The sequence below is a fragment of the Delphinapterus leucas genome, chromosome 15, assembly GCF_059928025.1.
Source record: "Delphinapterus leucas isolate spDelLeu-1000000601 "Yukka" chromosome 15, BTC_Dleu_Yukka2, whole genome shotgun sequence".
Lineage (NCBI taxonomy): Eukaryota > Metazoa > Chordata > Mammalia > Artiodactyla > Monodontidae > Delphinapterus > Delphinapterus leucas.
In genome coordinates, this window is record NC_143143.1 from 63,041,651 (window position 1) to 63,064,057 (window position 22,407).

General features: G+C 47.8%; 1 protein-coding gene across 1 annotated transcript; it reads left to right on the forward strand.

Annotated features, from left to right (window-relative positions):
* The first annotated feature begins 162 nt into the window (after positions 1–162).
* Positions 163–22,255, forward strand: LOC149747478 (BPI fold-containing family A member 3-like). The gene is made up of 6 exons (XM_089895426.1): positions 163–214; positions 18,762–18,894; positions 19,759–19,908; positions 21,119–21,203; positions 21,626–21,689; positions 22,221–22,255. The coding sequence occupies exons 1-6, from the start codon at positions 163–165 to the stop codon at positions 22,253–22,255; spliced, it is 519 nt and encodes a 172-aa protein (XP_089751552.1).
* Positions 22,256–22,407: the final 152 nt, after the last annotated feature.

The following is a 22,407-nucleotide window of genomic DNA, read 5'->3' on the forward strand; positions in this document are numbered from 1 at the left end:
ACAAAAAGGCAAATCAAGGACGGAAACATCATAGACATCGAGAGACCCCACTGACCCTGTGAGAATGAACAGATTCAGGCTGGTGTTTCTCATCTCCTGCCAAACACCTGCCATCGTGTCCGGACCCACCACTATCTCCACTTGCCAGTGCCACCAACCAACATGGCGTCAGGGGACGACAGTCCCGTGGTTCAGAACTGCAAGAAGGCTTACTGTAGGAAACCAGCATGCGTCTTCTGGTGAGGATTTAAGAGGGGAAACGTCTTCCACACTCACAGAAGCAGAAGATCTTTGAGCTCAGGATGAGTGGTTAAATTCTGTAAGCAGCTGAATGATTGCTATGACTGTGAAAGACCTGAAATACAGAAAGGACCTTCCAGACTGGAAACCGGCAATTAGGATCTGACTTGCAGAGAACCCAGGCATTAACTACCTTCATGTCCTCTCTGGGCAAGCATTAGGTCAGGACTGAGAGTGCCCCAGGGCTGAGGCCCCAAGAATCAAGGTGGATAAAGACGGGCACATACACACACCTGGGACTCTCAACACTGGTCCTGCTGCCCTCTGACCATGGCTCCAAACTGCATTCCTGCCTGGACACACACCCACCGTCCATCTCTGGATACTATTTTCTTCCTACTGCTCCCTGGACTTCTTCCTATAGCCCACTGATGGGTCCTCCCCTCCCCTAACAATTTCAATTCCTAATTAACTGGCCTAAGATTCCCCTGGATACAAGTGACCTGGTTGATCAGAACACATTTATGACTTATAATAGGACATTTTCACATTTTAAAAGCTCTTCAGAAGGATGTCAGTGGCAATGGCAGATTAAAGACCTCCAAAAATTCTCTCCTACATAAAAGCAATCAGAAAACCGGCAAAAATTGTCCGAACCAATTTTTTCAGACTCTGGAAATTAACCAAAGGCTTGCAGCAATCCGGGGCTGGGATTGGGGGTGTGTTTATTCAATAAAAAATGGCTGAATCTTGGTCAGAACAGCAAGCTTTGTGACATTTTTGGTTTGTTTTGTTTTGTTTTGCGTTTCGCGGGCCTCCCACTGCTGCGGCCTCTCCCATTGCGGAGCACAGGCTCCAGACGCACAGGCTCAGCGGCCATGGCTCACGGGCCCAGCCGCTCCGTGGCACGCGGGATCCTCCCGGACCGGGGCACGAACCCGCGCTCCCCGCATCGGCAGGCGGACTCTCAACCACTGTGCCACCAGGGAAGCCCAGCTTTGTGACATTTTACTTACACATCTCCCACTTTCCAGCTCCACAGTAGACTTGAAAACCAAAAGCCCATAATCTTGGTGAAAACCGTTAGCCTGGCACAGCCACAGAAGGTCGGCAGAAGGGGATTGATTAGAACAACTTCAAAGCCTCAGGGAGCGATCTGTTAGCTCCCTGGAGGACCCCATTCTCAAGGCTGTCTTTACTTGGCCTGACTCAGAGTTCAGCCAGTCAGTATGAATCATCTTTTCCCCAGGGACATTTGTCAAAATGGTAGACAGGCCTTAAGACTGGGTCCCCAGGAGTCTTTAACTCTCAAGCTAGTCCACATTCAAGTCTTCAGGAACTTGTCATAATTACCTTTTAAACGTTCCTGCCAGTCACCGGCTCCAGCAGCCTCTGCTTCAGGGAAGATGACCTTGACTATAATTCTATGTGTTTATCTCTCTCCAGATTTCAGGATGGCTGTTTGCCCTATGACCTCAATTCTCTGATGGATCTAAGCATGGATTTTCAGTTCACTGAGCCCTTTTCTTGTTGTGAGGATGGGAGTGACAACTTCCAAGCTCTGTATGTGTGAGAGCTGAAGTTAGAAGTCTGAGTTTGCCATAGTTTTCACCAGTTAGTTTCGTTTCGCTAGAGGATGGGCCCCCAGTGTCCCCCATACTGCCATCCTGAAAGTGAGACTTCTCCGGAAGTTGTTAGCCATTATTTCTTCAAATTTATTTTCTGCAACCACTCCTTTTCTCCTCTCATTCTGGGACTCTGATGACATGAATGAAGCCTTTTTGTTATAGTCCCTCCGGTCACTGAGGCTCTCTTCATTTCTTTCGCCCTTTTTTTCTTCCTCTTATTCAGATTGGATAACTTCTATTGATTTACCTTCAAGTTAATTGACTATTTCCTCTTTCATCTCCACTGTGTTGCTGAGCCTATCCGCTGAATTTTTTATTTCAGTTATTTTTACACTCTAAGATTTCCACTTAGTTCTTTTTTGTAGATTCCATTTCTCTTTTGAGACCTTTATCTTTCCATTCATTTCAGAAGTGTTGGTCCTTAATTCTTGGAGCATGTTTATAATATCTGCCTTAATGCCATTGTTTGTTACTTTAATGTCTGGATCATCTCAGAGTTGAAGTCTATGAGTTGTCTGTTCACTTGACAATTTGTCAGACTTTCCTAGTTAATTGTACTTCAAATAATTTTGGGGTGCATACTTTTTAATACTATGTTATGAGACTCTGGGTCTTATTTAAATCCTATGGAGAATATTGGGGCGGGGGTGGGCATTTTAGCCTGCAATCGACCCAGCTAGAATCTAACCCAGTTAAATTCAGTTTCCAACCTACCTTCTGTGGCGTGTTTTTAATCAAGGGATTTCCTCCATTGTCTTTCTCGCATAAGGGCCCCTCTTCCTAGTCCTTGGGTCAGAAAGAGAGGACTTTCCTTGGAGCTCTTTCTCCTCACACCCGTACATAGTTCCATGACTCAGACTGTCTTTGGGTCCAGGCTGAAAGATATAAGTGGGATAAAAACCCAGGAAACTCAACTATGGATCATTCATTCTTTAAGTTAGGACTTCCTTCCCCAATCCACCATTTATGTTTCAGAATTCTCAGAGAGCCACTTCATTCACTATGTCCAAGGTGTTCATTTCATTCAATAGGAAGGACAGTGTGGAGTATGCTTACCCCATCTATTTCAACTCTCCAATCTGCAAAAACAAATGGCTTATGACACATGATGGTGGACTACCAGAAATTTAACCAGGCACTCTCATAGTGGTAGTACCTTTAGTAGAACAGTTGAATGCAGCCTCTCGTACTTGGTATGTAGCTATTTATCTGGAAAATGTGTTCTTTTCGGTACTTGTCGGATAATGAGTCCAGAAGCAGTTTGCATTCACTTGGGATGGACAATGGCACACATTCAGCCTTGCCCCTGCTCTGAGTCACAAAATAATCAGAGGGGTTCTCTCATGTTCATGTTCTAGTTACTGTTGCTGTATAACATTTCACCCCCAAATTCAGGAGCTTAAACAACAATACCCATTTAGTGATGTTCCCTGGTTTCTGTGGGTCAGAAATTCAGGAAGGCTCAGGGGGAAGTTCTGGTTCATAGCCTCTCATGTCATTGCAGCTTTGCTTGTAATCGCCTATTTAATCCTCCACACAGCCCTCTGAGCTAGGTACCGTTACTATTGGCCTCCCTTTGCGGAGGCACAGAGAGGTTGAGTAAAATCCCTGAAGTCACCCAGCTGGGTGAGGTGGGGCTGGGGCAGGAGCCAGGCAGCCAGGCCCACAGGAGGGACATCAGAGGAGCTGTGACTCATTCCCCATCAACCTCCCCATCCCACACCCCACTCTGCCCCGCAACACCAGCCCACAGCTCCCACAGGCATTGCAAGGAGAGACAGGAAGAATAAGAGCAGACTCATCGAGCCTGACTGTGGGCCGGCCTCTGCTCTAAGCATTCTTTGTAGGTTCATTAAATTAATTAATCAATCCTCCCAATAACCCTCGAGGCTTGCATTGTTGCTGCCCCATTTCACAGATGCAAAGCCTGAGACACAGAGAGATGGGGTCACTTGCCCAAGGACCCACACCTGTAAGTGTGGAGGTGTCTGGCTCTAGTAGGCTCTATCTTGTCTCTGGATAAATTCACTCACAGTCCTCGTCCTTCGTCCCAGGCTCTGTGAGCCAGCCTTGTGCAGTGGCATTTCCTCTTGTAATTCTACAGAGGCCGCTAAAGACCCCATAGGACACGCATGGCAAATATCAAAGATTTTCAATGAGCTGGAGTTGATGCTCCAGGGGAGTGAAGACTGCAGGTCTCACCACAACCGTGAACACTCTGGACCACAAGGGGGCAGAAGCTGGCTCCATCCAGCTCAGGGTCCTGCCTAGCAGAGGTGTTCTCAGGAGGAAAGGGGGAAGGCGGGTCATCCACAAGGACCAGCCATTCAGGGCCACAATGTCAGCCTTATATGTCAGCCAGTGGAAAGGAGGGAATGTGCTTGAGTTCTTGCCCTTGCACCATGCATCATGTCTCTGTTTGATCATTAATTTCCAGCTTCGACAACTTGACTTGTTTTATCTCTCCCCGTCCTCCCCCACCGCCTAACTCACAAGGGCCTGGGTCTACTGTCTCTCAGACTCTTTCTTCTCTCTCAAATCTTCATCATAAAACTTCAGCAGTTTCTCTGCCACCTGCTTGTATTCTCTTTTCTATTCCCAACTCTCCGTTTCATTCTTTTACTAATTACACTCAATGGTAACATCTCAGAACTTGCTCACTTTTTAAAAATTGGAATCTCAATTTTTATGGTATTAGTTAGGACAGAGCAAGGCTGTGCTACAGTAACAAAGGAGCCCTGAAACCTCAGTGGAGTAACACTATAAAGTTTGATTTTTCACTCCACACGCCATTTTGGAGTGATACTGTCTGGAGTGTACAACCTCCTCTGTCACCAAGACAGGGCAACGAGGGCTGGCAGATGCGCAGGACGTTATCAAAAGCTGGGCCAAAAAGCGGCATGCTTCACTTCTTTCACATTCCACTGGCTAGCCATTCTCTTCCCCTGAGCCCCAGCCTCCTCATCTGAAAAGGGGGGATAATCACAGAACCCGTCTGAGAGGGGTTTTGTGGGGATTAAGTCAGGTGATACATATAAAACACAAGAGTCAGGCTCAAGAAACAAGCTATTATTATCATTCATGCCAACTCTTTCCTGGAATAGCATTTCAAGCAAATTATTTGAGCCTCATTTTATCATTGAAACAAAAAGGGGGGAGGCATAATAGTACCACATTCAGCATTATTGGGAACACAAAATAATGTGTACAAGACCTGGCACGTAGTAAGTGCTTAAGAAATGCTGCTGCCCTGAGTTAGCTTCAAAATCTTTCTAGAAGGAATCATTGGTTCCAGGGCAGAGCAACCGGGATCTAGGAATTGGACACACAAGAGAGAGTCAGCATCAAGGTCAGTCAGGGTTCGATCAGCATAGAACCACTAGGAGTAATGTGTATAATAAGGGATTTATTGTAGGGCTCCCTTATCCCTGCAACTCACGGAACTGTAGGAGCAAGTTGAATGGGCTCTGTTAAGTTGTTGTCTTTGCATCTGATGCTGGAGCCTGAAGTCAGCAGGGCAGGCAGAAAGGAAGGGAAGATGGATGTGGAGTGGGGGAAGATCAAAGACAAACTGGAACCTGCTTCTGTGTCTCCCCACCTCCAAGGATCCAAGTTCAAAGATGCAGGGATGCTGGGGAGAGTTCCTGCTCCTCTGGTGGATGATTTTGAGAGCCCAAGCACTTGATAAGGCAGTGGAGCAGAGCCAGAGACTGAGTGCTGGTCCAGACCCTGTCCCTACTTGCATGTGACACTTAATGCAAAGTAACCAAGACCAGTCACAATCCCACAGCCCTCTTGAGCATTAACTGTGATGCAGCAGAGCAGACTCACTGCATGGCATCCTCCTCTTTGGGACTCAGTCTTCTAAGCTGTGAAATGGGAGGCTTTCAGCATTTGAGTCCTTGTTTCAGAAGAAAATTCTCTGCCCTGGAAGGGCACCATTTTATTTATGCTGCAGCTAAATACTTCTCCCCTTGTATTAGTTACCTACCGCTGTGTAACAAGTTACCCCACAACTTTGTGGCTCATAAACATTTATTCTATCTATCACAATTTCTGTAGGTCACAAATATAGAAAGAGCTGGGTGATTCTGGCTCAGGGTCTCCCATGTGGTTTCAGTTAAAATGTTTTCCAGGGCTGCATCTTCCGAAGGCTTGACCAGGGCTGGAGAATCTATTTCCAAGATGATTCACACAAGTGGCTTTTGGCTGGAGGCCTCAGTTCCTTGCCACCCAGACCTCTCCATTGGGCTGCTTGAATGTCCTCTCAACATGGCAGCTGGCCTCCCCCAAAGCAAGTGATCCAAGAGAAGGAAAGAGGGAAGCTGCAGAACCTTTTATCACCTTGTCTTAAAAGTCACACATCACCACTTTCTGCCATATTCTCTTCATTAGAAGTGAGTCACTAAATCCACTCCACACCCAAGGGGAGAAGAATTAGTCCTGTCTCTTGAAGGGAGCCTCAAAGAATTTGGACGTGTTTTAAAACCACTATCCCCCTCTCCATTCCAGATATCCCCATGGACATTGTCCTCAATGACCAAAGGCTCAGGAGCATATTTTCCTAAGCAAACAAGGCTTTTCTCCTTAGATAAAATCTTTAGCCTCCCTAGAAGGTGGAAGTCGCTGCAATCCAGTGTTTGGATTTTATATTATTGTCGTTTCAACTGTTTGTTTAATAGCAGTTTTTCCTTCCCACCACATTCAAATCAGACAAAAGTAGAAATACTCTGATTGAAGTGGAGATAAAGGGCACAGTTTCAACATTTCTGCCCTTTGTCAGTGTCTTTGCCAGCGGTGATGGTACTTCCCCTGGTATGTGAGATGACTTGAGACAGAGCATGAAATCCCAAAGGAGAAACATTTTTGTTCTCTTATTTATTCTTTTTCCCTTCCTCTGACCACAGGAAGAAGAAAGTCTCAGTTGGGAACTAGTCTGTCTTTACTACTTTGGGTGATGCTGCTACAATCCCTCTTGAGAGAGAGATCCTCCAATTGTTCTCACCACATTATCCCATAAAACACAACATTTTTCTTTTTCGCTTGTATCTACTTTGTGGTTATCTTCTATTTCTGAAAGTTGATGCTGGGGCTTCTAACTGAAAATTGTGACGTTTCCTATTACAATAGATTTTCTTTAAAAATAGGGAGACAATTGAAAGGAGAATATTAAGTAAGTAAAAGTAATGGTGGCTGGTTTGGGGCAGAAATCGTGGAGGTGATATGTGAATGATTGGAATCTGGAGACCCTGGGGGCCTGTCCTCTAATGGGGGACCCGTCCTCTGATGCCTAGCCAGCCTGGCTGCTGGATACCATGAAGCCACGTAAGCCTCCAGGGCCCTAGCCTTGCACCAGCACTCTCACATAGCCTTGTGACCACTACAGAGAGCTGCTGCATGGCAACCCAGCAGTCATCTTGAAGATTAATATTTATTTGGCAGCCTAACACCTTGTTAAACCCTTTAAATGCAGGATCTTATTTCATCCTCACAGAGATAAGGACTCTAAGACTCAAGGTCATACAGCCTGTGAACAGCGGATTCAGGATTCAGATCCCAGAAGTCCAACTCTAGAGCCCAAGCTCTTTGCCAGGGGCTGCAAACTCACCATCCTCCAGCCAAATCTGGCACACTGTTTTTCCTTTAAATTACTTTAAGTGCTGATTTTTCTCCAATTGTGGACTGATTGTAAATGCATTCACCTATTCCCACACCTCCATCATACCAAATTGTCTTATGTGTAAATGCATTCACCTATTCCCGCACCTCCATCATACCAAATTGTCTTATGCTATTAAATGCTTGGCCCCAAAAGTAGGGTTGCCGGATCTACCAATAAAAATACAGGACACCTAGCTGAGGTTGAATTTCAGATAAACAATGAATATTTTTTGTGTAAGTATGTCCCAAATATTGCATGAAACAAACTTAAAGTTATACATCTTTTATCTGAAATCCAAATTTAACTGGGCTTCCTATATTTTTTTCTGGCAACTTTACCCTACTGGCATTTGTATTTATAACTCCTGCCCTGTGCTCCATTCCCCCAGAGAGGGGAAAATTTATTGAGCATTTACTCTGTGCTAGTTTTGAGTGGAGCCCAGAGCAATCAAGGGCTCTGCAGCAGCTCCAGGCAGCAGTTCAAGCAACACTGTTGCTTGAGCCACATGATCAGGCAGACCCCATGGTACTAGAAGTATCTATGATGCCATGTAGAGTGTTTAACAAACCCCAATAAGGGAGTCACAGAGAAGACCCCTAGAGCTCTGGAGCAAGGTCATACCATCTTCAGCAGAGAACTGTACACCGCTAGAAAAAACAGCTCCTGACCTGTTACTGGGCCATCAAGTGACCATGAGGCCAGAACTTCCCATCATGCCCTAGGCACTGTTATCCACCAAGTTGTAAGGTCAGGCAGGGCCAAGAGCATATCCATCATCAGGTAGAAGTAGTACATCTAGCTTGGCTCAAGGTCTAGCATGAGTAAGCTGCATGAATAGGTGGCCCAGACACCCACCTCCCTTGTCACCTATGTCACCTACTAGTGTTCCCCTACACTTCTCCCTTGGGTCACACCTATGATCATGTGACCAGCTGATGGAGGAGAAAAAAACCTGAGCTTGGTCCATGAAGTGGTTGGTGTTAGCTGAAAACGGATGCTGTTCAGGGGTGACACTGAAAGACGGGAATGAGAGGGAATCCTCCCAGCAGGCAAAGCTTCAGGCAGCACACCTGGTCATCCACTTTGAGAAAAGAAAGAAATGGCCAGATATTTATAGTCTCGTGGGCTGAGGCAAATGGCTTAATAGTTTAAGCAGGGACCTGGAAGAAATACGAATTTTTAAAATATTTATTTATTTTCTTTATTATTATTATTTTGGCTGCATCCGGTCTTAGTTGCAGCATGCAGGATCTTCGTTGAGGCATGCGGGATCTTTCGTTGTGGCACAGGCACTTCATTGTGGCCTGCAGGTTTTCCTTCTCTAGTTGTGGCACGTGGACTCCAGAGCACGTGGGCTCTGTAGTTTGCAGCTCGCAGGCTCTCTGCGAGAGCTCAGTAGTTGTGGTGCGCAGGCTTAGTTGCTCCGCGGCATGTGGGATCTTAATTCCCCGACCAGGGATCAAACCCTCGTCCCCTGCATTTGAAGGCAGATTCTTTACCACTGGACCACCAGGGAAGTCTCAAGAAACAAGATTTAGAGATTGGGTATGCCAAAGCAGATTTAGGAACTGCCACTGAAAGTATGTATGACCTGCCACCAACGGGGACTACCACTGACTGCCTGATACGGTACCATCCATTCAGGTGATCAACCAGCCTCTTGGACCAGCAGAAGGGCTGAGGATTAGTGAAATTGAAATGTACAGTATTCTGAGTATCGGTTAAGGCCTCATGATCAACTGCAACACCAGGGACTCTAGTTAGTTTCGGAAATTTCCCATGAATTATGACTGCATCAGTTTGCTAGGGCAGCCATAGCAAAATACTATAGACTGGGTGGCTTAAACAACAGGTATTTATTTTTTCACAGTTCTGGAGGCTGGACGTCCAAGATCAACGTGCCAGCAGGACTGGTTTTCTCTGAGGCTCTCTCCTTGGCTCGCAGGTGGCCGCCCTCTTGCTGCCTCTTCACATGGTGGCCCCTCCATGCACCCTCGTTCCTGGTACAATCTCCTCTTCTTTTAAGGATACCAGCCAGTTGGATTAAGGCCCATCCTAATTGCCTCTTTAACTTGATCACCTTTTTGAAGGCCCTGTCTCCAAATACAGCCATAGTCTGAGGTATTAGGGGTTAGAGCTTCAACATATGAATTTGGGGGGGACACAATTCAAGTCCATAACAATGATCACCCAGCATTCCAGAGTAGCTGAGCCTGTATAGGGTGAACTTAATATGAAAAGCAAGTTGACCCAAGCAGTGGACTACAGATACTGGCACTGCCCTGCCCAGACCCCCATAACTGGGCACTAAGCCTCACAGCTCCCCCTTCTCTAGAGAACTGCTTTCAGCTGACAGGGGCCACCCCCCCTCCGTGGGGGACAGCCACCACAGATGATGGACTAATACCAGCAGGGGCAGGCCCAGTCCCTGTGCCTGAAAGTGGAACAATGCTGAGGTGTGCTCTTCTGTTCCCTTTCATGGCGGATGACCAGAGCTGCAGGAGGAGTAGCTCGAGGTGCCATCCAGCACTGAGAAGGGCACGAATTCATGTGCACAAGATGTTCATTATTGGAGACAAGGGGGGAAGTTATGGTACGATACAGCCTGTGAAACCTAACACTAAAATTATATGTGCTGATGTGGGAAAAATCTCCAAGACACGTTAATGAAGGATGGAGGAACAAGGTGCAAAATACAATGCAGTTTGATCCTTCTGTGACTGTTGTAAAGGATAAGTGCTTTCTGGAAGGACAGACAGGAAGTGTCTACAGTGATTAAAACTCCAGGGAGTAGAGTGGGCTGGGATGAGGAAGTTGTACATCTGTGCGTCACTCAATATCCTTTTGTACTTGTGAAATTTTTACCCTATACGTGTATGACTTCCCCCAACATTTTACTATAAACATATTCATACATACAGGAAATTTGAAATAATTACATAGTAAGCACCCATATACCTACACCGAGATTCTATAATGAACAGTTTGCTATGCTTACCCTATCTCATATCTGCCAATCTATCCATCCTTCCATCCATCCACCTTATATTTTTATGTATTTCAAAATACATTGCAGATAGCAGTTCATTTTACCTTTAAACACTGCGAGATACCTTTCATTAACTAATGTTCAGTAATTGTTTATGTTTTTTAAGTTTAAGGTAAAACTTATATAGAATGAAATGCACAAATCTTTAAGGGTATCTATGTGTCATTTTTATACCCGATTTTCTTAACCTTTTTTTAAGAGTGCTGGCACTGGCATCCATTGTTCCACTTTCAGCCAGCACTGACTGAGCCCCTACTGTGTGCCATGAAGTGTGGCGATGTGCTGGGGCAACACAGTGGACAGGACCAAGTTGCAGTTTTCATGAGCTCCCACTCCGGTGGTGGGGGGAGGGGAGCAGACAATACGCACGTAAATGAATAAGTAAATTAAATCATTGCGTGCTGAGTGAAAGAAGCCAGATGCAGCAGGGTACCTATTGCATGTTCCCTTTACATGAAGACCAAGAACAGACAAAACCAATTTATGGTGGAAAAAAAATCAGAAACCACCCCCGATGGGGGCACAGGGCTAGGAATTGGCTGGAAAGGGGCATAAGGGAACTTTTTGAGGGGTTTGGGTTACACAGGTGTATGTATTTGTCAAATCTCAGCAAATGGACACTTAAGATCTGTGCTTTTCATTGTATATTGAAAGTTTTTCCATTGCAGCCCACAGACTGGGCAGCCCCCAGGATCACTTTAATGGTTCTAGAGAGTTCTCTGGCTAAAAGCCAGTGCCACATCTGTCAGACAATGTTGACAGTCTTATCAAAAGTGATATTCCCATGGCGCTTAATGTTTTTCTGCTTCTTTCTGTCTCTGCATGGTTCCTTGAGGGCTGTGATGTTCAGGCCTGTGTGTTCTGAATGGTCAGTTCCGCTGTCATCCTCAGACCCTTCCAGTCCCCAGTTGCCTTGCAAAGGTCATCACCAACGTTTTATTGGAGGGAGACCCAGGGAGCCGATCTTGGGAGCCAGGGCAGACGTGGCACCCACTTTCTCATGGGCACATGGCTTTGATCTCGTTGGGTCGAACTTGGGTGTCATGGAGGAGGCAGCTGGTGTTGGAAGAACCCAGACGCCAGCTGACAAGAGACGGATGCACCTTGGCCTCCTCCAAGCCGGAAGCCCAACTGCAAGCAAGTGCTGAACTCTAGGTCACCACACATGTGCTGAGGACTTAGTGGGAAGGGTACTGACGTCTGCAACTTAGTTTGAAATGCATCAGACAAATATGATGGATGGGCAGAATTTAGGTGGTAAAATGTAGTGTTATCTGTAAAACTAACTGCTCTGTGTTTGAAAACTTTCTTAAGAAAATATGAGGTTTCTGGCTATATCGCAGAGAGGAAACGTGAGGGGGCCAGACAAGACTCAAGAAGGCCAGTGAGAAGGCTGCTTCAATTGCCCCAGGGAAGAAATGATGAGGCCTGAGGTGAGGCTATGCAGTGGGGGTGGAGAGGAAGGAGGCCAAAGACACCGTATGGGGGAGACTCTGGAGGTGAGGGGAGGAGGGGAGAAATGAGTGGAAACAGCAAGAAGTCAGGCCCCCTGTGAAAGCCTGGAATGGCCTCTCTCAGGAGCAGCAGACACTGAAAGTACAGAGATGGGGGTGGGAGGGCATCTTGAACGTCCCTTCCCAACACAGAGGGGAACATTGAAAAGAGTTCCTGTGATGCGCCCACCTCCAGATGGGTCTCCTGGTTTGTCCACAGGTTACCTCTTTCTCCTCTCCTGGAGGACGGGGTGACTAAGTGAGCACAGGAACCTCCGTGGGGTGACTTCGAAGGAGGTGCCAGGTGGGTCCCTGTGCTACCCTCCTAGCCTCCAGGAAGTCGAGATAAGCACAGAGCAAGACATTCACAGTCCAGGGAGGTTTCCAGTCCAGGAAAGGTGCAAAGAAGTTTGAGAGCTTGCTCGGTTTGAGTTTCGGAGCCTCCGCTGGTGCCAGTGGACACAGCCGCCCACATGGTAAGAGATTTGTGATCCAGCTCGCACACATTCAGCAAGAGCTCCAAGCCTTTCTGGGTGCATGATAGATAGCTTGGTGCAGCATCTTCCAGAAGCAGAGCTGCCTCCCACACCATTGCTGGGAGTGAGAAAGTAATTCCCCTCCTACTCTCTCTCAGTCCTCAGAGGAATTTGGGTACGTCTGCAACCCCTTTCCAACCACTGCCAGTTCTCCCCCGGGTGCCTTGAACAGGCGACATCCCCAACCAGAGCTCCACAATACGTTGTTTGTTTTCACCGTGACTTTAGGAAAAGTATGTCACCTCTCTGAAGGGGACTCACCTAGACCTCATCTGCAAAACACAGACCTACTAGAGAATGGACTTGAAGATATGGGGAGGGGGAACAGTAAGCTGTGACAAAGTGAGAGAGTGGCATGTACATATATACACTACCAAACGTAAAAATAGATAGCTAGTGGGAAGCAGCCGCATAGCACAGGGAGATCAGCTTGGTGCTTTGTGACCACCTAGAGGGGTGGGATAGGGAGGGCAGGAGGGAAGGAGACGCAAGAGGGAGGAGATATGGGAACATATGTATATGTATAACTGATTCACTTTGTTATAAAGCAGAAACTAACACACCATTGTAAAGCAATTATACTCCAATAAAGATGTTAAAAAAACAAAAACAAAAAAACCCAAAAGAACAGTGCCCAGCTCCAGGCATCAGCGTGGGGTTAAATGGGTTAATACCAACAAGGGTGCATAAGAACTCGGTAAGCTTAATTATAGCCATTACCTTCATCACTATAATCCCGTTGTCACCTCCTATTTCTGGGAAGCGATGTTGCTCTTTCATTTTGGTGGTGTTATACAATTTCTTGTTAGAAGTAGAAAATCAAATGTATTTACGTTTCAAACATGATCCATTTACCAAAATGCGTGTTGAGTAAACAGTAATCTTAGGAGTTGGCACATATTGCAAAATGTAAATGCAGACGTGGCAGGTAGGGGAAGGCGGCACACAAACAACAGGTGTTTGGGAGATGATGGCTGAAAGATTAAGAGCACAAGCTTTGGAGTCAGATGGACCAGAGTTCAAATCCTGACATCTTGTCCCGGTGGCTGTGTGACCTGGAGCCAGTCTCCCCACCTTTGTGTACCTCATTTCCTCATGTGTACAATGAGGGAAGGGGGAGAATAGCAGCGAACTTGCAGGCTGGAGGCTCAGTCTGGCGGGTAGTGAGCCCTCAGAGATGGCAGGGCTGTTCCTGTCCTGTACTTCAGGCAACCTCTCCTTTCTTACATAATTAGCCCCCAGGATTGTGTTCCGAAGTCAAACTTGGGAAATGTGAAAGTCGAATGAGGGAGATTTACACAAGGCAGGTGTGTGTCTGTTTGCGGGGGCGGGGGGGTTGTGGGGGTTGGGGGGGTGTTGACGGAGGCCATCCAGTTCCCAGAGGGCTAAAACCACTTAAACCCTCATGGTGCTCTGATGGTACAGTTCCAGCATCCCATATTTGTCCTGTATTTTTGGTCTCTGTCCTCACGACTGAGACAATTGAGCACTGTGGTTTTATATTTCTTTGTCCATTTCTGGTTCTCTCTCTATCTCCCCAGGAGAGTGTAAGACCCAGAAGGGCAGGGGGCAATCTGTTTGCTGAGCACAGATCTAAAACTGCACAAGCCCTCACATGCAGCCAGATGTAGGCATCTTCCTAGCCCTGTCCTGGGCTGCTGGGGAGGCTTTCCTCACCCTCATGACCAAGAGAGAATGGGATGGGGGCTGCCCCTAAAAGTCTGTCTCTGAGGATGGCTATTTGAGGGGATATAAGGCTGAAACTCTGAGTCCCCCAAACTAAGACTCCCCATTTGTGATCTCAGAAGCTCCCAGGGGCCTAATACAGGGACCTCCACCTCCCAGGGGATCCCCCCAATTTTCCACCCCACCTGCCTGCCACAGCCAGACCCCATTTCTAAGGGCAGGCAGAACTCCTAAAGGACGGTTCTCCTAACGTCCCCCGACTCGTAAAACCACTCAGTTTCTCCTTTATCCAGTTATAGCCACACAATATCAGTAATAACAACTGCAACAATCTTAATAGAAATCTCAATACTAAGAGCTCCCTTACTGGGTTCCAGGCTCTGCCCTAAGTATGCACTTTTCTTCGAGCCTCTCAGCTCATCTTTCCAGCAGCACTACTGTTTTTGTTGTAGGAAGGGGGACCCCTTCCAGGGTCTGAGAGTGGGCTCTTGTCTAACACTCAGAAATAAATTGTCTGAGGAGACACGTGCTGACAGAGCAAGAGACTTTATTGGGAAGGGATGCCTGGGCAGAGAACAGCAGGGCAAGGGAACCCAGGAGAACTGCTCTGCCACGTGGCTCACAGTCTCGGGTCTTATGGTAATGGGCTTAGTTTCCAGGTTTTCTCTGGCCAATCCCTCTGACTCAGGGCCCTTCCTGGTGGCACGCACATCACTCAGCCAAGATGGATTCCAGCGAGAAGGACTCTGGGAGGTTGGTAGGACATATGGACTGGCATCTCCTCTCTCCTTTTGACCTTCCCTGAATTATTCCGGTTGGTGGTTACTTGTTAGTTCTGCTTTCCTTACCAGGACCTCCTGTTTGTAAGATAACTCATGCAAGTGGTTACTATGGTGCCTGGCCAGGGCAGGAGGTTTTGGTCAGTGGTTCCCCTAACAACTCCCCCCTGAAAGACTTCATACTCAAGAGACTTCTTGGGAATCGGGGCGGAGGTCTCTTTCTTCTGTAACTACTTCCTGCTGAGAGTGGGCATATTCCTGCCTAGTAGAGTAGAACTTTCTCTCCACCTGATCTAACTCGAGGTATTCTGTGCCCAAAACCAGCATTCACCCTCATAGTAACAACAGTTTAGCCTGAATCTGTCAGACCCTGTCAGAGATGAACCTTGTAAGCAGTTGAAACAGACAGGGGCCAAATAGGAAGCTTAACAGGATGGTCATCGCCAGGCCCAGAAAAGGAAGGCAACATTTGGGGTGAGGGCTGCAGGGTGTGTGACTTTCTTCTGATTGGTTGGTGGTGAGGTAACAGGGTGGTGCTCCAGGAATCTTGCACTCAGCCTGAAATTACCATCCTCCACCTGGGTGGGGGCCCCAGTTCTGCAGAAGAACTCAAAGATATTGTTATGCTTACTCCTTGAGGAGAAACCAGGACCCTGCCCCAAGGCTGCACTACCATTTGACTGCTCCTCCCCTATTTCTGCATCCCGTCCCTTCCCTGATTAGCAACTGTTTGAATCTGCCCTTTGGAACTCAGGGAAAGTCAAGGAGGTTGAATAAAGCCTAATCCTACAAACAAGAAACAGGGGACACAGAAAGGATTTGTATTCCAGAACCCCAGAGAGTCCTGCTCAGTTTCAATTCAGGGAACTGAGCAACAACAGCTCTGGCCACTTCCTGCTAAAACAGGCATAGTCCTGCCTCAATTTGGGGAATAGACACTGAATTGGAAATATTTCTGAGTTCAAAGTCCTGTATCTGTGTCTTGTATGATTAAAATCTCAATCCCTTGGTCCTCCATTTTGGTGTAACAGACCCAGTTAGAAGTAGCTGGAGGAGTGACAACAGGAATTTTAATAGACAAAATAAATCTCATCCCCTGAGGAATTCAGAAGAGTAAGCCTGAAACCCAGTCTGGACCTCGCACTCTGGGGAGACTTGTAGCCAAAAGTTGTTTACTTTTATCTGTCGGTTTTTACTCCCAATGTGGTATCAACATATACATAACAGGAGCTATTGGCCACTATACATCTTTTTCTACTAATATCTGATCTAAAGCAATTTCATTTTCTAAAAATGTAATAGTTACAAGAGGAGACCTTGAAACCATAAGGTTGCAGCTAAGAGCTGCCAGCAGCAGACATCGTTTCGAGAATGGCTGGCGGCCTCCTAAGTCTGACACAGCTCAGGAAACTCAAGTTCTTAGCAATACAAGGACTTGTCTGAAATCATGTCCATAATGCCACCTAGTATTACTTTGGATGTCTGAACCACAGATACTCCATTTTGACTTTCAATTGCATTTCTCTCCTTAATGGGCAAAGCAGATGTCACCATTAATGATTTTAGTGCTTTTCTAGATATGAGAAGATGCAAGATTTTGGGCTCATAAAATCTTTTCCTGAAAGTGTCTGTCTATCTGAAGGCCTGTTCTGCTAGCTTTTCCACAGCACAGAGCACCTCATTCCTGATCTCCAGCCTGAACTCCTTTCAGAGTGTGTTGAAGGTCAGTGGCTGCAATGGCCATTGACCTAATCCTTGCAGAGGCAAGGAAAATATTCCCTCTTGTTGCTTCTTCTCATATCTAGTGTTACACTATTACAATCATTGATCTCATAGGGGACTATATCATCATTTTATCAGAGACTCGGTCATACATTTGGTAATGAAACAAACAACAATTCTGTAAAACAGGCAATATAAAAATAATATAGGGTTTCCCTGGTGGCGCAGTGGTTGAGAGTCCGCCTGCCGATGCAGGGGACACGGGTTCGTGCCCCGGTCCGGGAAGATCCCACATGCCGCGGAGCGGCCGGGCCCGTGAGTCATGGCCGCTGAGCCTGCGCGTCCGGAGCCTGTGCTCCGCAACGGGAGAGGCCACAGCAGTGAGAGGCCCGCATACCGCAAAAAAAATAAAATAAAATAATAAATAATAAATAAATCCTGACTCTGCCACCAACTTTGGGGAAATTGCTGGGCTACTCTGGTCTCATCTATAAAATGGGTACCCAGAGCACAGCCTGGATAAACATCTGGGGTGCCAAAGGAACCCAGGACTAGAGTCAGACATTTGAACCCCACTCTTGCTTGAAAGCTGTGTGACTCTGGGCAAGGCATTTGAGCTCCCTGAGCTCCAGCCTTGAGACCTCCTCAATGAAATGGGCGTAATTATCCCTGCGTCCTGGAGCTGTTAGGAGCTTTCCCTGTGGCACGTAGTGGATGCGTAGCCATTGGTATAATTAGCCTCGCAGAACTGGGCCTGTCCTCCACCTCCATTTTCCCCCCTTCCTCTCAATGGAGGCAGGCCTCCCCAGCTGCCTGGTCTCAAAGCTGCTCAAATGTAACACCATGATCCCAGCCTTGACCTACCTTCTCTCTGATTTGAATCCCTCATTCCCTCTATTTGAATGAGCTCCAGTACTCACCAGCAGGGTTTCCCTTGCTGTGTGCAGTCACAGTCACCTCCCTTCATTCATTCCTTTAACAATTGTTACAGTTATTCATTGAGCGTCTACTGTGTACCAGCACCTGGGCTGGGTACTGGGAATACAGCTCTACATAGACCTACAGTTCCTGCCCTTTTGGATCGTACATCCTAGTTAGTGAGATAGGACACAAAAGTAAATAACTGATTTCAGATGGAGGGATATAACATGAAGACAAATTTAGCCAGGTCAGGGGTGAGAGTGAGAGGGTTGATCGGGGGACCTTCCTAACCCTTAAGTAGAAATATGAATGAAGAGAAGGAGGTGAGTGACATGAGGTCATGGGGGCACAGTGAGTGCAAAGGCCCTGAGGTAGGAAGGAGATTGATGCATTTGAGGAGGAGGAAAAGTCCTGTGTGGCTGGGTGAGCAAGGGGAGGGTGGTAGGAGATAGGGCTGCAGAGGCAGGTGAGGCCAGACCCTGCAGATCTGAGGGGCTGTGATGCGGAGTTCAGATTTTATTGCAAGAGCAGTGAGAAACCAGTGGAGAACACTGAGTGATAGGGGAGTGTTAAGGCCCCTCTGGCTGCCACATGGAGATCATTTGTGGAGAGGCCAAGATCGTAGCCTGGAGCCCAGAGAGAAACTAGAGCATCTCCAGGCAAGAAGTGATGGTGACCTGGACCAGATGAAAGCAACAGAGTAACGGGAAGTGGCCCATTTCAGGATATATTTTGCAAGCAGAACCAATATGATTTGCTAATGAGTGGAATGTGGCCGTGAGGGATGGAGAGAAGTCGAAGACAGCTCCCACGGTTTGGGTCTGGGCCCCTGGGAAAGTGGTGGGGCTATCCACTGAGAGCGGGAGGCTGGCTCTGAGAACAGGCCCAGGGGCTGGGTCCGCAGTTGGCTATGGGTTTCACAACTGACTTCTTGCCCTCAGAGCATCTGTAAAAGGATCTGACTCCAAATCCGACTGCTAGGAGACAGGCCAGCCTTGTCTGTAACGCCCAAGGCCTTGAGGTCTGAGACCTTTCACCCTTGCAGGGGTCTTTGCTCTTTCCTTGTGCAGCGCCAACGTCACCAACATTCAGCTGGACTATGGTGGGATCCGGATGTCTTTCCATAAGGAGTGGTTCTTGGCAAACATCTCACTTGAATTTGACATTGACTCAAGACTGTAAGTCATACAGAAGCGGGGCCTGAAGGGCACTGTTCCTCTTCACTGGGAACCTGGGAGTGGGGGGAGGGGGTGGATTTCGGCAATTTGGGGAACCCAGATCTTTCTGCTGCAAACTGGTTTCAATTCCTGGTTTCCGAACTCACTTGCTGTGTGACCTTGGGCAAGTCACTTCACATCTCTGAGCCTTGGTTTCTTCAGCTGAAATATGGATGGTGATCACAGGTCAGTGGAGGCAGATCATATGCTCATTTAAACCTATGTGAGTTCCCTACAACGATTTTTAAAAAGAGAAACAGGGGGCTTCCCTGGTGGCGCAGTGGTTGAGGGTCCGCCTGTCGATGCAGGGGACATGGATTCGTGCCCCAGTCCGGGAAGATCCCATATGCCGCGGAGCGGCTGGGCCCGTGAGCCATGGCCGCTGAGCCTGCGCGTCCGGAGCCTGTGCTCCGCAACGGAAGAAGGCACGGCAGTGAGAGGCCCGCGTACCGCCAAAAAAAAAAAAAAAAAGAGAGTTTAATGATCGCATCACCCTTCCCTCCTCCGGTTTAGACTACCCTTTAACATCTACTGCCTCTGGGAGGGCTCCACTAAATTGTAAAGATTTTAGAATAAGATTAACTCTCAATTTTTGAATTTCCGAAGGCCCCCTAATCTGGTCTATTTAAAGGATTTTCAGAGGGCGCTCTGGCTAGTAATGTTTTTCTCCTTAATCGCTGACCACAGAATTTAACATCCAGGCAACGTGGAGCCCCACTGTGCTGATGTGTTGAAAGAGCCACTCTCCGTGTTGGCTGCTTCCTCCTCCTTCTATTCTTTCTCTGTCTCCTGCCCCTCCCCCCTCCTCCTCTCTCTCGTCCCCAGGCCCTTCAATAACCAGATCATAAAGACACACGCGCGCATGAACCTCGCTGTGGAGTTCTGGCTGGAGAAAGATGAGTTTGGCCGGAGGGATCTGGTGATAGGCAACTGCCGCGTGGAGCCCAGCAGCGTCCGCATGACTGTCCTCGATGAGTAAGATCCCAGCCACCCCTCCCCAGGGCTGGGCCCCTTCCTGACTGGCCCTGGCTGCAGCCACAGGTCTCCACCACCTCCTGGGTGAGCCCCAAAGAGATCTCACCCAGGATCTTCCCCAGGATCTGTTCCTCCTCCTGCATCCCCATCCCAGAGGTGGCCCTGCCACCCTCCCAGAAGCCAGACTCCTCCTCCGCCTCACCCCCCACAGCCCATCTTCCACAGGTCCCATCAATGACCTCCTGGCAACCCTCACCTGCTCCCTTTCTCTCCATCCCCACAGCCACTGACTGGGCTCGCAGTCCACTTCCTGGACCACTGTGGGAGTCTCCTCCAACTTTCTCTGACTCAGACCTCACCGCTTTCACTCTTTTCTCCCCCTGCAGCAGAAATCACTTTCTAGCCCAGAAATCTAGCCATGTCAGCCAGCCCCTGCTCCAGACACTCCAATGGTTCTCCAGTGCCCTCTGGATGAAGAGCAAACTCCTGGATGTCACTCAAGGCCCTACTTGTCCTGTCCCCTACCCCACTCTGCAGCCCTTTGCCCTCAAGTCTCTCTGAAGAACCCCCTCCATCAATATGCCATACATTTTCATACCACCGTGCCTTTGCATATGCTGATCCTTATGCTTGGATGCCCCTCCTTCCTTCTTTAAAGCTCTTCCTCATCACTCATTCATTCAACAAATATTTGCCGAGAACCTACTATGTGCTAGGCACAACATGCTTGATGCTAGGGATACAGTAGTGAACAAGACAGAAAAAAATAGACTTAAATAAACATCTGTAGACTAGCTGACCAAGTGTGTCAACCCCAACAGACTGAGTCCCTCAAGGGCAAGATTTGTGTCTGATCTCTCTCTGTAATTCCAGAATGCTGAAAGCAACTAGGTCATCAGTGGATATCCGTTCATTTATTCATCAGAGATCCACTGAATGCCTAGATCATGCCAGACATCCACGAAGAAAATTGTGGACTGTAGTTACTGACCTGGTTCTAATCTAATCAGCACTTAACTAGCTGTGTGACCTTGGGGAAGGCACATCACCTCTCTGAGCTGCGCCTTTGACTATTGCTTACAATGATGCCTCTCACGTAGGGCTCTCTGAGGATTAAATGGCTGTGTGAGATGTTCTCCACACACAGCACCTGACATTAGTATTGTCTATATTTATCTGTTCTGTTCTGTATATCTATCTCTCTTTCTAGAGATATCCCACCAAAGATGAAACATTTTTTCCACAACCTCAGAGACAACCTGGAAAAAGTTATCCCACACCTGATAGAAAGTCAGGTAAGTTTCAGAAAAGTAGTTTCACCTTGGGCATCCTTGAGTCCGAGGGTCAGGGCATATATACTGGCATTTCAGCAAAGAATTGGGCTTTAGAACCTGAGAAATCTCAAATTAAGATGTTAAATTTTGCCATCTACTGACTGTGTGTCCTTGGACAAGTGACTTAGCCTCCCTGAGCCTCAGTTTCCCCATCTGTAACATGGGAACCATCACAGTCCCCATTTCACAGAGAGCCACAAGGATTCAGGGGGGCAAAGCACGGAAGTGCTGTGCATAGCACCTGGTGGGTAGTTGGCGTTCAGTACAAGGGAGCCACACTTGCCATGATTCCTTGTGGAAATCCCGTGGCTTCCAGCCACAGCCCCTCCAGTTTTCTTTTCCCACTCCCTGGTCTGACCCTTCTCTCTGTGTTGGTGGCCCAGGAATGTCCTCTGATCGATGAAATCCTCAGGCAGCTGGATGTGAAACTGTTGAAAAGCCTCATGGGTGAGTGAGCACCTGTGTCCCTCCGGGGCGAGGACTCAGGACGGGCAAATGGCCAGAAGAGGTGTCCCCGCTGCAGCTCTCATTGAGGCCTGCTGAGGGGTGTCTGCATGTGCTCTGAGGACACTCAGAGGTGACCATATGACCATGACCTTCACTATCCCCCGAGAGAGCTGGGACAGCAGAGGGCACCCCTACCAAGCAGGCTGTGCCCTGCCAATTCACCCAAACCTCCAGGTTACCAGAGCTTCTCCCAAGATCTCCACTCAATCCTTTAGGGAGCACTGCCCTCCCACACACCCAAGCCCTCCCCCATCCCAGTTCCATAAACAGATATAGTCCCTGCCTTCAGGGAGCTCACAGTGAGTGGAAGACACAAGAACTGAAAAATTAGATATCATTTGAAGAGTTTTAATGTGAATGTTCCCGGCACCAGGCCTTGGTCAGCATGGATGGATGAGAGACCCCTTCGGTGTGGACCTGGGGGTCAGAGGGCAGACACCTGGTGACTGATTCTGCCTCTTCTCCTTACAGAACAGGCCATTGCTCATGAACTCAACCAACTTTGAGTCCAGCCAGACTTCCACAAGCCAGACTTGAGCGCCCCCTAGCTGCCCACTGATAATCAGAAGGAGATTCCAGATTTGGAGACTACAAGTCGCCCTCAGAGTGGGGCTTCTGATGTCCCACTTTTACCACAGGCCCTGTGGACATCCTGTCC